This window comes from Spermophilus citellus, assembly GCF_964194105.1.
Source record: "Spermophilus citellus genome assembly, chromosome: 4".
Taxonomy (NCBI): domain Eukaryota; kingdom Metazoa; phylum Chordata; class Mammalia; order Rodentia; family Sciuridae; genus Spermophilus; species Spermophilus citellus.
Window position 1 is genome coordinate 71,723,136 of NC_138185.1, and position 13,735 is coordinate 71,736,870.

At 39.4% G+C, this 13,735-nt stretch overlaps 1 protein-coding gene across 1 annotated transcript in view; it reads left to right on the forward strand.

Annotated features, from left to right (window-relative positions):
* Positions 1-4,977: 4,977 nt before the first annotated feature.
* TMC3 (transmembrane channel like 3) overlaps positions 4,978-13,735 on the forward strand; it is a gene marked incomplete at both ends in the record, with an annotated part of 34,697 nt that continues 25,939 nt past the window's right edge. The window contains 4 exons of the mRNA XM_081293286.1: positions 4,978-5,066; positions 6,443-6,589; positions 10,111-10,186; positions 12,869-12,950. Of these exons, the coding sequence (XP_081149412.1) occupies positions 4,978-5,066; positions 6,443-6,589; positions 10,111-10,186; positions 12,869-12,950 (394 nt within the window). The remainder of the gene's footprint in view (positions 5,067-6,442; positions 6,590-10,110; positions 10,187-12,868; positions 12,951-13,735) is intronic.

The window sequence follows — 13,735 nt, forward strand, 5'->3', positions numbered from 1 at the left end:
GAAGGAAGCAGGAGCTTGACACTGCTGATGGGACATAGTGGACTCACATGTATGCTCTAAGATGTGCCCAGGGATGCTGATGTCTCAGAATAGAATCCACTTAGCAGGAGGAAAAATTCTTTAATTGATGACATAGGAAATGAATGTTTTTGTTCCTGTAAACTAAGCCATCAAATGATTTCTGTTAAAACCTTCTGGGATTTATAACGAAATTGTATTCCCTTTCCCCCTTTTTCTTTTCCTTTTTTGAATTCAAAGAGATGCACATACTATACAATTAGTCTTGTCCTGCTGCTTCACTCTCTCTCTCCCTGTGTGATTTTTCTTTTCCCACCATATGAATCTTGGAAGCAGTTGGTCTGGGAAATGATAGTTGCAGACCATTTTGACATTGTTTAGATCCTTTCTGAATTGTTTAAAGTAATCCAATTATAACTGTTTGAGGGATTTTCAGTCATTTTATCTATAGACATATTTGAGACATTCTGTCTTACCTTAAAATCACCCAATGCATCTAAAGCTTCTAATCAAATTGCCAGAGGAAGTCAAATGCAAGGAGAGTAATTAATCTCCTTGCATCCACAAGGCAGCATCCTCTGGATGCCCACTTTCTGCCTGGCCCTTTGGAGCCAGGACTGGCAGAAACCTAGAAAGGAAATGAAGAGGTGAGGCTGAGTTCTCCCATTGAGGATTAAGGAGCAGCAATCAGAGCCTCACCCTGATCACATGACCAACTCGAGGCCAAGGAGACTCGCAAGGGCATTTTAAAACATCAGACCAAAGAAATCATAAGGAGATCACAGACAAATGTGACCATGTCAAAAACTCCTTTTAAGTTATTGTAGATTTCAAAAGAGCCAGAAGAAGAAAGGATTTTGAATGTTCCCAAAACAAAGAAATTATAAATGTTTCAGACAATGGATATGCTAATTACCCTAATTTGATCACTACACATTAGATATATGTATCAAAATAGCATAAACATGTACCATTACTGTGTGTCAATTAAAAGTAATTTTAATGTAAAAATAATTTTTAAAATCTATTTTAGCAATAAGATGCATTTACTTAATATAAACGTAAAAAGGGCAACATTGATTTGATATTTAATTTTTAAAATAATATTCCTTTTCATCCAGTAATTTCACTTCTGTAAAAGTAACTCTAAAGAAACGATTCTCAAAGCAGAAGAAAATCAATGGCAAAAAGAATATATCTGGGAGAATGAAATGGATGCTCAAGAAATGGGCAGAGTCTAGATGTTCACTCAATGGCCTGTTGGTAAAGTATTTTTTTTTTAAATAACATGGGGTTTGCACTCACTTATTTTAATAAATCCCCATAGTACTTTGAAATGTGCTACCATCTTTCTCTACCTTCCCCCACAAAAGATATATAAGCCAATTCCATGCTAACACACAACAAGAAGGGTAGTGGGGAAGAATAGAATTCAGTGGATTAGAAAAAGGGGAACGGGGGCTGGGACTGGGGTTCAGTGGTAGTGTTCATCTAGTGTGTGCGAGGCCCTGGGTTCAATCCTCAGCACCACATAAAATAAATAAATAAGACAAATGTATTGTGTCCAAATACAACTGAAAAATAAATATTTTTTAAAAGGGGGGAATGAGGGGAAGGGAGGGGAGATGGAAATAAGAAAGTAGAATGATTGGACATAACTTTCCTATGTTCATATATGAATACATGACCAGTGAAATTCCCCATCATGTTTAACCACAATAATTGAATCCTAATTAGAATAAATTTTACTCCATGTATGTATACGTCAAAATACACTCTTACTTGCTGAGGGCCATTGCCAAGTAGGAATGACGCATCGAAATTTCCTTGCCAGCATACCCCCTGTTAAATGGACTTGCCTTGGAATTTTGCTGTTGACATTGCATGTGTGTTTGAGAAAGGTGACACTGCTCAAGGACGAGGGTGGATCCAGGATTAGGGTGTATCCTGCAGGTTTGTGGAAGTATCCTGCTCCTTGGGTTTAAGGCGTTCCGGTTTAAGACTATGGGTTTTAGGGAAGTTCGATGTTGAAGATTATTGCTGCTGGGAACAGGGCATTCCTGCTGCCTGAGTTCCCGTTGAGTTCTCGTGAGATTCAAAAAGTATTTGGAAAAAAGCCTCCTGGAGTAGGTGAATTGGGCGGCGGCAGAACTGGGAATTCCCCAGAACGTGTGTAGAGGCCGGTGTGAGTTCCGGAATAAAGAATTGCTGTTTGAATCTACAAAGCTGTGAGTGGCTCGTGATCTTGTGCCCAGCCAAGACTGCAGCATTTACTGTCATGTATATCTAAAAAAAAGAGAATATATATATATATATATATATATATATATATATATATATATATATATAGAGAGAGAGAGAGAGAGAGAGAGAGAAAAGAAGAAACAAAAATGCTCAAAATACTTTAAATGCATAAGATCAATATAAAATATTTCAAGTAAATATTTCTAAGTCAGGGTCTTAGAAAAAGTAGAATTAAAATTCTTTGAAATGTTTAGAAATCATCCATGTAAATATGTAAAGATCTCTAAAACAAACTGATACAACTCAGTAGATCTAGAAAGAATTCTTCTGGAAGTGCCATTTGTCCATTTGATAAGCACATATTTTATAACAGTGTTCTTAGTAGATTATCAGGCAAAATTGCCTCAGGCATATTGACACATGACCTGGTCTCAAAGACCCCCAGGTCTGTTTCTGAGTCAAGGTCAGCTCCAGCACATGACTTTCTGCCTTGTTCCCAGGCCCTGTGCCCTAGATCTGAACACCTGCTTGGTAGCCCCTGTACCCCAGGGTCCTGGGCTGGGGTTCTGGCTCATGTAACAGATAATAAGAGCTATTGTAGTGGCACCCCCTCCTCCACAGAAAACCTTAATTAAGCTTCTCCAGAAATCTTCACCTTAATTGATTTTAGAACTATCAGCAAGAGTCTCTACAAAAAGAGTTCAATGTAGTTAAACTTCCTATTTTCCTATTGCTGTATTTTACTTGGCCACTGACCTGGAAGAGATCTGCACTCCAAGTGCTGAACTCCTCTTTTCTTAGTTTTTCACAAACATTTATCCAGTATAGTAGTTTGGAAAAGTGTGTTTGCAAATGCAAAATGTGATTAAAAAAAAAAAAAAAGACAGATCTTTTAACAAGGCCTCTAGCCTGAGATGGAGCTTCACGGAGATGTCTACATTTCTAAGATAAGAAAAGTTACCAGTTGGGCTCCCTAGTAACAGCTGGCAGGGGAGGAAAGAAAGGGGAGAAGAAACTCTCTCCTTCTCAGGCACTGTCCTTGAAGGGTTAACTTGCCCAGAACACTAAAAGAAAAGGCTGCTTTCATGTGAAATTCTGCAGACTATGAACTTCTAAGCCCCTCCCCTTACACGCTGGGTATAAAGTTCTGAAACTACCTGAACTCAGAGTTCAGGGGATTAATTGATTACAACAAAACTGTACCCTCTGAACCTGGCTGCAGTAAAATAAAACTGTTTCCTGCTATCTTCAGTGCTCTGCTTCATCTGTCCCCTACAACACTATCTAATGATTTGTTAATCAAGTAATGGAGGATAGAATAAATGGAGCCTCTCCCCACACCTGAAGTTGCTGATGGACTTGCTCTCTGCTCTGTTGTCTGGTAAATAGCTCAGTAATTTAAAAATTCACCCCTTTGTTGAGTTCTTAGTGCATACTGTGTATGCATTAAGACATTTCTGTTTTCATTCTTGCACTTCCCACTCAGTTGGTACAAATCTACAATTAACTTTACTACAAACAAGCCACTTCTTATGCTAACTAGCAAATAGAGATTGATATTGTGAAATCACAGTCAGGTCTCAGACTTGGGGTAAAGTCTTTGACTGAGAATCTTAGTACATGGCTAAGAGGGGAAGCCAAAAGTGACAATGGAACAGGGGACCATTCTGCCTGTGGCTGGGAAAGGAAAGTGGTCCTACCGACTTTTGCCCCAAGGATTAGCACGGGCTAGGCATCCTGTTTTACAGAGGCAATTTACTTTCAGGATCTCTAATCTCTATCATATTCTTTCTTACCATGAAACTCTAGGAAATTCCTTCATTTCCCTTAGACTCAGTCTCAGAGGGGTCATCATGCTCATGAATGTGACCCCACTTGATAAACATAAAAACACGATGAAATATTAATTTGGTTATATTTAACACCATGCTCAAGTATTTGGGACAAATCCTCCAGAATATACAGTTCTAAAAAGATCTCATGGCAAATATTCACTGCAGGCCCTAGACCATGGGACAAAAGCTAAAAGCACCTGATAAACATAAAAACATGATGAAATATTAATTTGATTATTGTTAACACCATGCTCAAGTATTTGGAGTGGCCATATCATTATTTCTGCAATGTACTTTCAAATAGTGTGGCGGTGGGGAGAGTGTATAGAAAGAAACAGAAAAGAAAAAAGTCAAAAGGGAAAAATTAAAACCAAGCCATGATGATACCTCTCCTGGACTCTACTATGTGAACATTGGCATGATCCTTGCTGTCTCTAAGCCTTTTTCTTGAGAGGTAAAGATGGAGAAATTAAGCCCTGTCTGTCGTATTCCTTAAGTGTTTAATGAACGCCAGCCAAGGTAATAGATGTAGAGTGTTTTGCAGACCATAAAACCTTGAGTACAAGGGGCTATGGCTGGGTTCCATGGGGAGTGCAAGTCATCCCTAGATCACCTGGCCAAGCTTCCCACCTTGGGCTGCCCAGACTCCAGCCAATCAGTGCTTCTCCGGCCACCTTAACATTATATATGCATGATCAGCCTCTGGCTTCTCCCCTGCTCCCAGCGCCAGTTGCAGGCAGGCAATCCTGCTCCTGAGAAGGGGAGGACAGAGCAACTCTGCAGTTCCTGTTTAGAAACCTCCAGTTGCAACAGACCCTTGCCTGCCAGCTTCCTAGCTCCCTGGCTGACATCAGGGATCACAGGCAGCAGGTCCGTTCCCATGAAAGCCTCAAGGGCATCCCAGCGCTACAGAAGCATCAGGAGAAATGCCAGCCAGCACTACCTCTACCAGGAGTCCCTGCTGCTCAGGTGAGTAGGTCCCCTTCATCACCTGGGCAGAAGAGGCAGGTGTGTGAGAAAGGGATGCATGTTTGTGTCACCTAAGCCAGGGACAACATCTCTCTCGGTTGTGTTTGGTTCTTCAAAACAAACTCAGAAACTTATTCCTACAGGTTTCATACAACTAAGATGGCAACATGAGCCAAGGAAACAGGGAGAGATGGTTCTAAGCTGCTGGTTCTCGATGAGGGGATCAGACTCCCAAAACCTGTATCCCAGACTGGCTTTATTGCTGCCAGTTCCATAAATGTGCTTTGTCTTTGTTCTCTGTTTACTCAATCAGCAACGTTGAGAGAAAGCAGATAATACATCTGTCTCAACAAATAAGGTGTTTCTTGGAAAAGGCTTCTGAATAGTTAGAAGTGGTTGGAAGCGCTATTTGAGTTTGTTAAATATTTATAATGAATATTTTGTTAAGTATTATGACCTCCACTTACTTTAGAGAAATTGGAGGAAATTCTCTTTTGAGTAAGCAGAAACAATATGAATGAAAATAATAAAGAAAACATTTTCTAACAGCTACGGAAGAATCTTCGTCTCCTGAAAAGATTGCATTAGGATTAGCATATCAATTATTACTGGAAATGAACCTCACTACACATCAAATATTGTTCTTCTAGAGAATAACCATTTCCCTGACATTTTTTGCTCATATACACTCATTTAGCTAATTTCTTGTTCATAGAAACTGCTGCCTCTGTTATCTCAGGTTTAAAATGAATCAAAGTGGAAGGGCAGAGAAGGGTCTTTGGGTGACTGAAGTTTGACATTTATATATTTCATCTGCAGAATTGGGAGCTAAGGAGAAATCTCCAAAATTATTTCAATGATCCTATTAAAAAAATGTTTTGTCTACCAAAATTGCTGCTATTCAGGAATTGCATCATATAAATAAGTCTCCTCTTGCTTCCTTTTGTGTCTTCTGTTGGTTTTTATCCTCATTATAATTATACATAATAGTGAGATTTATTATGACATATTTTTACATGCACATAAAATAATTTGATCAAGCTTATTCCCCAGTACCTCCTCTATCCCTCCCCTCTTCTCTACCCTATTATCTTTCTCTCCTCCATTGGTCTCCCTTCTATTTTTTCCAATATTATATTTCATCCTGAGAAATTTTTATCTTTCACTGACCTCAGAAGTAATAGAATCTAAGAAATGTGTTTAAGTGGGCTGCTAACACTGCCAAATTCTCTCTCCACCTTCATGGATCCTTACACACACACTTCATACAGTTAACCCTGGGGCAGTCAGATGCTGAACTTTCCCCAGGAAAGATGATCTTCACTGGAAGCAATTCTACTAATCAGATTTCCTCCTTAATGCCCTGATCCATTCAGTAACTTGGATGACAGCTTTAATGCTGATGAAACAGGGGACAGCAATGATCCGGAACAAATCTTCCAGAATATACAGTTCCAGAAAGATCTCATGGCAAATATTCGCTGCAGGCCCTGGACCATGGGACAAAAGCTAAAAGCACTGAGGTAAGGTCCTCAACAGCAGTTACTAATTACTGTAAATATACTTTCCAATAAGCCTCCAGTCCCTGCCCATGGAAACAAAGAGACAGATCCACATGAGAAAGGTGCCCTGGTGGCTCTTGACCTGACCCAGAGAAATCACAGAGGTGTCTGAGGGGTCTGCCTAGTCCATTTAGCCAGTGTATGTGTTGGGGGGAAGGGTGTCTATATGGGGTATATATATGTGTCATTTGTGTTTGTGTTGGTGGAAAGTTTTTGGTCTTCTACCTCTACTCCAACAGTAGGTTTTAATATTGTCTCCAAACTTATAAGAGACAGGTACAAGTCAGAATGAAAAGAGATGTTCATTTTAGTTTCTTTGCTATTACTTCCCCTAGAGGGGGAATAATCTCCGTGGGAAGCCATATTATTATACTTAAGAGTCGTTTTACAAAGTGTGTCTGTATAATAGTTAAGTGCTAAGGATTCAAAGACAGATTTCCTGAATTCAAATACTATCTGTCAATCTCTAGTCATTGGATATTGGAAACTTTTCTTGGTTTCTCCAAACATCAGTAAAGTTGAAGTGTTAACAAGGAATAGCCTGAAGAAATAATCCCAAAAATGTCAACTGCTAAGTTCTCAGAGTGCTATTTAAAACTCAAAGACCCTGGCTGCCCTCAGACCTGTTGAACCAAACTGTGGGGGAAGGCCCTCCGTTTTGGCAGCCACCTCCTCTGACTCCTCTTCCTCTTGTTATTCTCCTTTCTCCTTTCCTTCTCCACTTCCTTCTCTCCCTTCATCTTCCATTGCTAGAACTAGAGCTTTCACTCAGAACTAGAGCTTCTCACAGGATAGTCAATGCTCAACTGAGCTACACCTCTACCTTCCCTGGTATTTTAAACATGCATTCAAGTTGATTCTTGCACAAACTCAAGTTTGAGACCACTGACAGCAGTCCCTTGAAGGAATTGCACTGTATTGGGTAGGCAGTAAGAGTGACTGATGACTGCTTATGCTGATGCCAGGGATCCCAGCAAGGGGAACTAGTAGGATGGCCTCCATCACCTATGCCAATGAGCTACTGTGAACTAGCAGAGCACCCTTGTAGCAAAGCAGTCACCACCCTGGCCATCAGGCAACCACTGTTTGGACAGAACCACTGTCACACCTTGCTCTTTAATGCCATTTTCTAGATGCCAACCAGACATTCCTTTCTCTCCATACCTACCATCTAAAGAGCTTACACTTTCCCATCAAGTAAATCACTCTTTCCTTAGGATTCCATTCAACGCACTGTTCTTCCAGTTGGACTAACCTGCCCCTCAGGTGGCTGCAACAGTTAACTAGTCATCCATAGTTTTCACCCTCAGAAGGTTCCAATTAATTCTCCTTTATCAGCTCTCATCATTTCTACTCTTGGAGGTAAAGATAGCCCTATGTTCACTTTTCAGCTCAGAATATTGACACTCAGAGATGTTAAAAGACCAATTAACCTATGCATGGCTTCTGAGTGCAAGAATTAAGCTTTAAACAAGATTTTCTTCTGACATCAAGTCCAGGGTTCCATGGTATTGAAACACAGGAATTTTATCAAAGTGATCATTGGAGAAATTAATTTAAAAAATAAAAAGAGCATATGTTTCACTAAAACTTAAAAAAAATCATTTAGAAATGATGACTAATTGTTACCTATATAATAGGAAACTAAGCTTTTTTAACCTTAAGGCCAGAACAGAGAAAAGTATTGCTGTATTGTCAAGGCACTTCAGAAACAAAAGATAAAACCAGGCCTTCCACCATGATGCTTGGCTGCATGACTCAGCAAGAGCTCCAAGCAGGCTAATGCCAGCCATGCATCAGCCAAAGGTAAGGCAGCTTGCCCTCTGAGCACTTCCATCTCTCATCCCCTGCCACACACATCTCTTTTCCATCACCTTAAGAAGCTACTGGAGCAACACCTCACTAATGGGACCTGCTGAGGCTTATCCCGGCACTTGAGTGGAAGCTACAGAAAGCACTGATCCCTGACTGTGTGAGAATTAAGGGTGCATCATCTAACACAGATAAAAAGCCACTGTCTCAGAGAACATGGCACACTCCTGTTTCCCCTGAAGGGAAATGAGTGGTCAGATGGCTGGGATCAACATAGTTCTATGACCCAGCCTAGGTCAGATCCACCCCTCTTTGCCACCTCTGCACCTTATCATCCCCCTCCCCCCCGCCCGAAAGAGCACATGCTATTCCACTCTTTGTATAGTTATATCTGTCATCCTTTCTAAGTGACACATTCTTCCAGGACATTGACTATGCTTTATACATGTATTCTACTGCACTTAATCCAAAACAAGTATACAGAAAATGTTTGCAGGAAAAACATCATAAGTAAATACACAAAATAAATTATTATTTAACTTGAATGGGTTCTCATCTTCTAGATGTATTTAGCATGTATTGAAGATGACCCCCAATATGGTCATGGTGTGGAGTAGGACATCAACCTCACCCTTATCTGCTCTTCTTATTTTGACCAGAATGAAGCCAGTCCCTTGGATCAGCTATGATAATGAGGACATTGCATTGAGAAGGCAGACGCCAAAACCCAGTACACAGATTAGGTCATGTTTTGGAGAGTCACCTTGGATATGGAAAAGGGAGCTGTCTAGTTACATGTGTCTCCTAAGGGAGGACTCACAACTGGTGGGTGTTACTGGGAGGTTGTTGGAAGACACACAAAAGAACACCCCAATGAGTAAACTGGCAAATTGGCTGATTCTGAAGAACTAAGTTCTTTATCACTGAGTGCAATTAAGCAAAGGGTAGTTGACAGCCAGATAAGGAGGATCTCTGCATTGGAGTCACATATATCTATCTAAGTTGCTTTGAGGGGAAATATTCAGTCTGTCCTACAGCACTAACATTTCTTTTCTAATCCTTTTGCTCATTTAATTGTGAACTTAAGCAGCTATTCCAAGGAATTCATTATGTTTTTATGACTCAAACATTTAAATTGAGAAATCACACCAGCTCAACAAAATGATCAATAATGTGTCAATAGTTTGATTGGAATGATTCAGGTTGCTCCTGGCTATCTAAACACAACATTTTCCTCTCATTAACCAAACACCACCCTTTTCTTGAAGCCAATTCTCTGAAGCCAGGTCTGATTATCACTTCTAAAGACTTGACTGAAAGAGAAAGGTTGATAGGTTGAAGAAGCCAAGATACTCCACCCTGCTACAGATTTCCAAAGCTTGTGATTCCCAGCCAAACTCCTGAGTCAGAGAAGGACTTTAAGAAATTCAATTTAACTAATTTTGGCATGAATTCATCATTTTAGGTTAATTCATCTATTTAAGTGCTAAAGAAAAACAATTGGAAGGAGTGTTCTGGTTAACAAAAGTCAGGAAATGAAATATTAGTTTAACTCCACCCTCCCACAGCATCCTACCCTGCAGGTTTGGTATCCATTTCTATTACATCTTCACATATTTTTCAAAAACTAGGTGATAAAATTGTGTTCACTCTCATTTCCCTTTTCTCAGACGAGCAAAGGAGATTGTGCTAAAATTTGAAGGGAGGCTGACCAGGACCCGAGGCTACCAAGCAGCAGGTGCAGAGGTAAAGCACAGGCACATGGGCACAGCCATCCCTTCCTGGGGTCTCCAGGGCTAGGAAGCTGCACTTGCCATTGGACATAGGTTGTGGAGGGCAGGATGATAAGTCAGAAAATCTGAATTCCCCCAAATTCGATTTTAGTCCCAGATGCCATCCCTTACTAATTGTGTGACCCCGATAAGCTAAGATCATCAGGAAAAGATGACTTCCCTGTGAGAATAATCTAGTGTCCATTCTGACCTAACCCCATCCACACAGGTAGGTATTGTTTGCTGTGTCACTGTGTACAGTTGTATCACTGAATCCCTCGCAATGAGAGAGACATATTTCAGCTCTCACTTTATAATATAGTGTGAAGGGTTTTGATTGTTATTTTCCCCAAGCAGTCCCAAGCAATTATTTAAACTAAACTTTAGTATACCTTAAAAATAATATGTTTATAAAGATATTTCATATATCTTTTTAGAAAACAAACAAAAAAAATCACTTCCATGGCCCCCACCCTTAAAATAGTATATTTTTAAAAATCTCATGTCAATCATTGCATAAATATGTCCTTTTCACCTAAGAATAATTGTAACTTACACACATTTTTGTTTTGCTACTTTTTCCACTTAATACTTTAAAGTTTACCTATATTGCTTATGGTCCTTGTTAGACTTAACCGTTTTTAATGACTGTTTAATATTCTATCAGATAAGTGTATATTAGTTTAATTAATCATTTGCCTGCTAGTAGATATTTAAATTGGTTCTACTTTTCATTATTATTAATAACTCTGCAAAGACCATCTTTGCATATAGTTTTTCCTCTTTTTAAATTTTTTTTCTTAAGGGATCCCTGTAGAAAAGACTATAATCCCTTTTTGTGGCTCTTGGTAAATATTAAAAAATTATTTTCCAAAAGTCTTTTTCATAAACATTGTCTCACACAATGCAATAATTTATTGGTCTCATATGCATCAATGTTGAGTATCACATTTTTAAAAAGTTTATTTTAACAGAAAATTTGATAAATATACTCTCACTAAATTCTCTGAAACAACATATTCTTAATAAAATTTAAATTAAAGATGATCATAAATTTACATTTAAATCTGCCCTGCTTTTGCAGGTTTCATGTACTGAAATTCACAAGCAATATCATAAGCAAAGCCACTGATTGATTTCTACTGCTCCTTATACAAATGAGCCAGCAGCATTCCAAAGAAAGAGAATGACTTCCCCAGCAGCACAGAGTAAGAGAGATGAGGAAGTGGAGCTAGAACTCAGGTCTCTGGCTTGCCACGCCTGTTTCCTAGACCATATGTTGGGGTGGGGGTACCAGGGATTGAACTCGGAGCACTCTACCACTGAGCCATGTCCCTAGCCTTATTTTGTATTTTATTTAAAGACAGGGACTCAGTTGCTTAGCATCTCGTTTTTGTTTAGGCTGGCTTCAAAACTGAAGTCCTCCTGCCTCAGCCTCATGAACCACTAAGATTACAGGCATGCACCTGGCTAGACTTTATATTTTAAAGCAGGACACAGATCCAAACACTTTCTAACCCCAAACTTCTTGCTAAAAGATGTCTGAGAGCCCCTGACTCTGAACACTATTGGGGACAGAGATCAGAAAACCTTTTGTTTTCTGATTTTGTTCTTTGTGCTTGAGGAGATAAACCATACGAACCAAATACAGGTAATGCAAGGTAGGGCATGATGAATGTTATAAGACAGACTAGGGAGTTTATAGACAGGACAAATTTATTTTTGGCTACAGAAAAATCTGTGTGACAGCTTCATGGGAGTGGCCCTATTTGAGTTGGCTCTGGAATCATGAGCAGAAGATGAACAATTCCAGCTTCTGATAAAATTCAGATTTTCATTTCCAAGCAGCTGTCTGGCCTTAGCAGACACATCCAGAATGACATTATCATACATGTCTGTATCAGGACCGTGTGCTGTCTTACAGTTCAGAATGTGGTAATCACATTTGTAACCCTTCTTTGTGCAATGATATCATTTGCTTCCAACACAAACCCAGATTGTTTGTGTGTTAAAATGCACAACCTGCCAACTTTGTCCAAGAGCACAGCCAGTGTCAGGACACATTTTGCTTCATTCTTCTTTGAAAAAAAAATTTTTTTTCAAACTTTTAACAATTGCATCTTAAATCCACAAGATAAATTTCTAGACCTTATTCCTGACAACTTCAACCTGGGAAACTAACCCTGCTCAAGATACAAAACACATATTGGGTGTGGCTCATTTTCACAGTAGGCTCTAAATTCTTGGGCCTTAAACAGAATACAGGTGTGGTCACTTGGTGATTGTGTTAGCTGTATGGATTTCTGGTCCCCACTCCCAGAGCTACCTTAGGTCCATGGCAGGTTCAAGTGGTGCCTTTAGACATCATTGGAAGTCTGACCTTCATCCCTGCATCAGGAATGCTATAAACAAGAGGAGCTACATCCTTAAAGAGTATGCATCTCAACCCAGACACCACAGCTTAGAGCCCAGAGCAGTTGTCCACTCATTTGGTCAGAAGCACAGAGAAAGACAAGAGTGCTACTTTGGTCCTAGAGCTGCTTAATGGCCTATGAAGCCATCATTAAATGTACCAAAGGGTATGTCTGGGAGTCCCTCCTCTAGCTAGGACCCTAGTGCTACAGGAAGTTCTCTAATCCTGACGTCTCCTTTTTAGCTCTGGAGGAAATTTGCTCGTCTTGCCTGTAACTTTGTGGTCATCTTCATTCCCTGGGAAATGAGGATAAAGAAAATTGAAAGTAAGTAATCACACCTGGAAAAGGGTTCAGGGATGCAGGATCAGTCATCAATCCACAGCCTGGGAATAGTCTGGTGTGTGCCAGTCCCCACAGTGTGTAGCTGGGGAGACTTGCATATCAGGGCAAAGCAAGAAGACCTGGTCTGTCCCCAGCAAGACAGGAATAATCCCCATGCTTCTTTGCTACATTCCAAGATAGCTCTGTTTGTTCTCTCCCAGTTCATTGAATCAGACACATCAAACCCCCAAAGATGAAGTGAAAAACTCTGAGGATAAATAAGATGGTAATGTAAGGAATTGCAAAACACACACACACACACACACACACACACACACACAAAATCACATTTTCATAGAAATAGTTGTGTTTAGAAAATATGCTAAAAAAGTAAATAAAATCACATTTAAACACACACACATAATAACATAACACACATAGACTTCTATCAATAAAGTTGGTAATAATTCTGAAATAAAGGAAACTGTAATATTGGACTATAAAATATAAAAGTTCTATAAGGAGATATGAGAAGATTTAATATTTGGGAGATTATGAGTTCTAACATTAATTTACAAGTTTAATGCAATTCTAGTAAAAGTCTCAATGTATTGCTTTACGTATTTGACAAAATAATCACAAAACTTTTAAGGAAGAAAAACATTGAAGAGATCAATTAAACAAAAATTTGAAGGAAAAATACAAATGAAGTTTTGTGACCAAAATCTTAAAAATACATTAGAAAGCTAAACAATCCAAACAGTATAGCGTAGTGCAGAAATTTAATG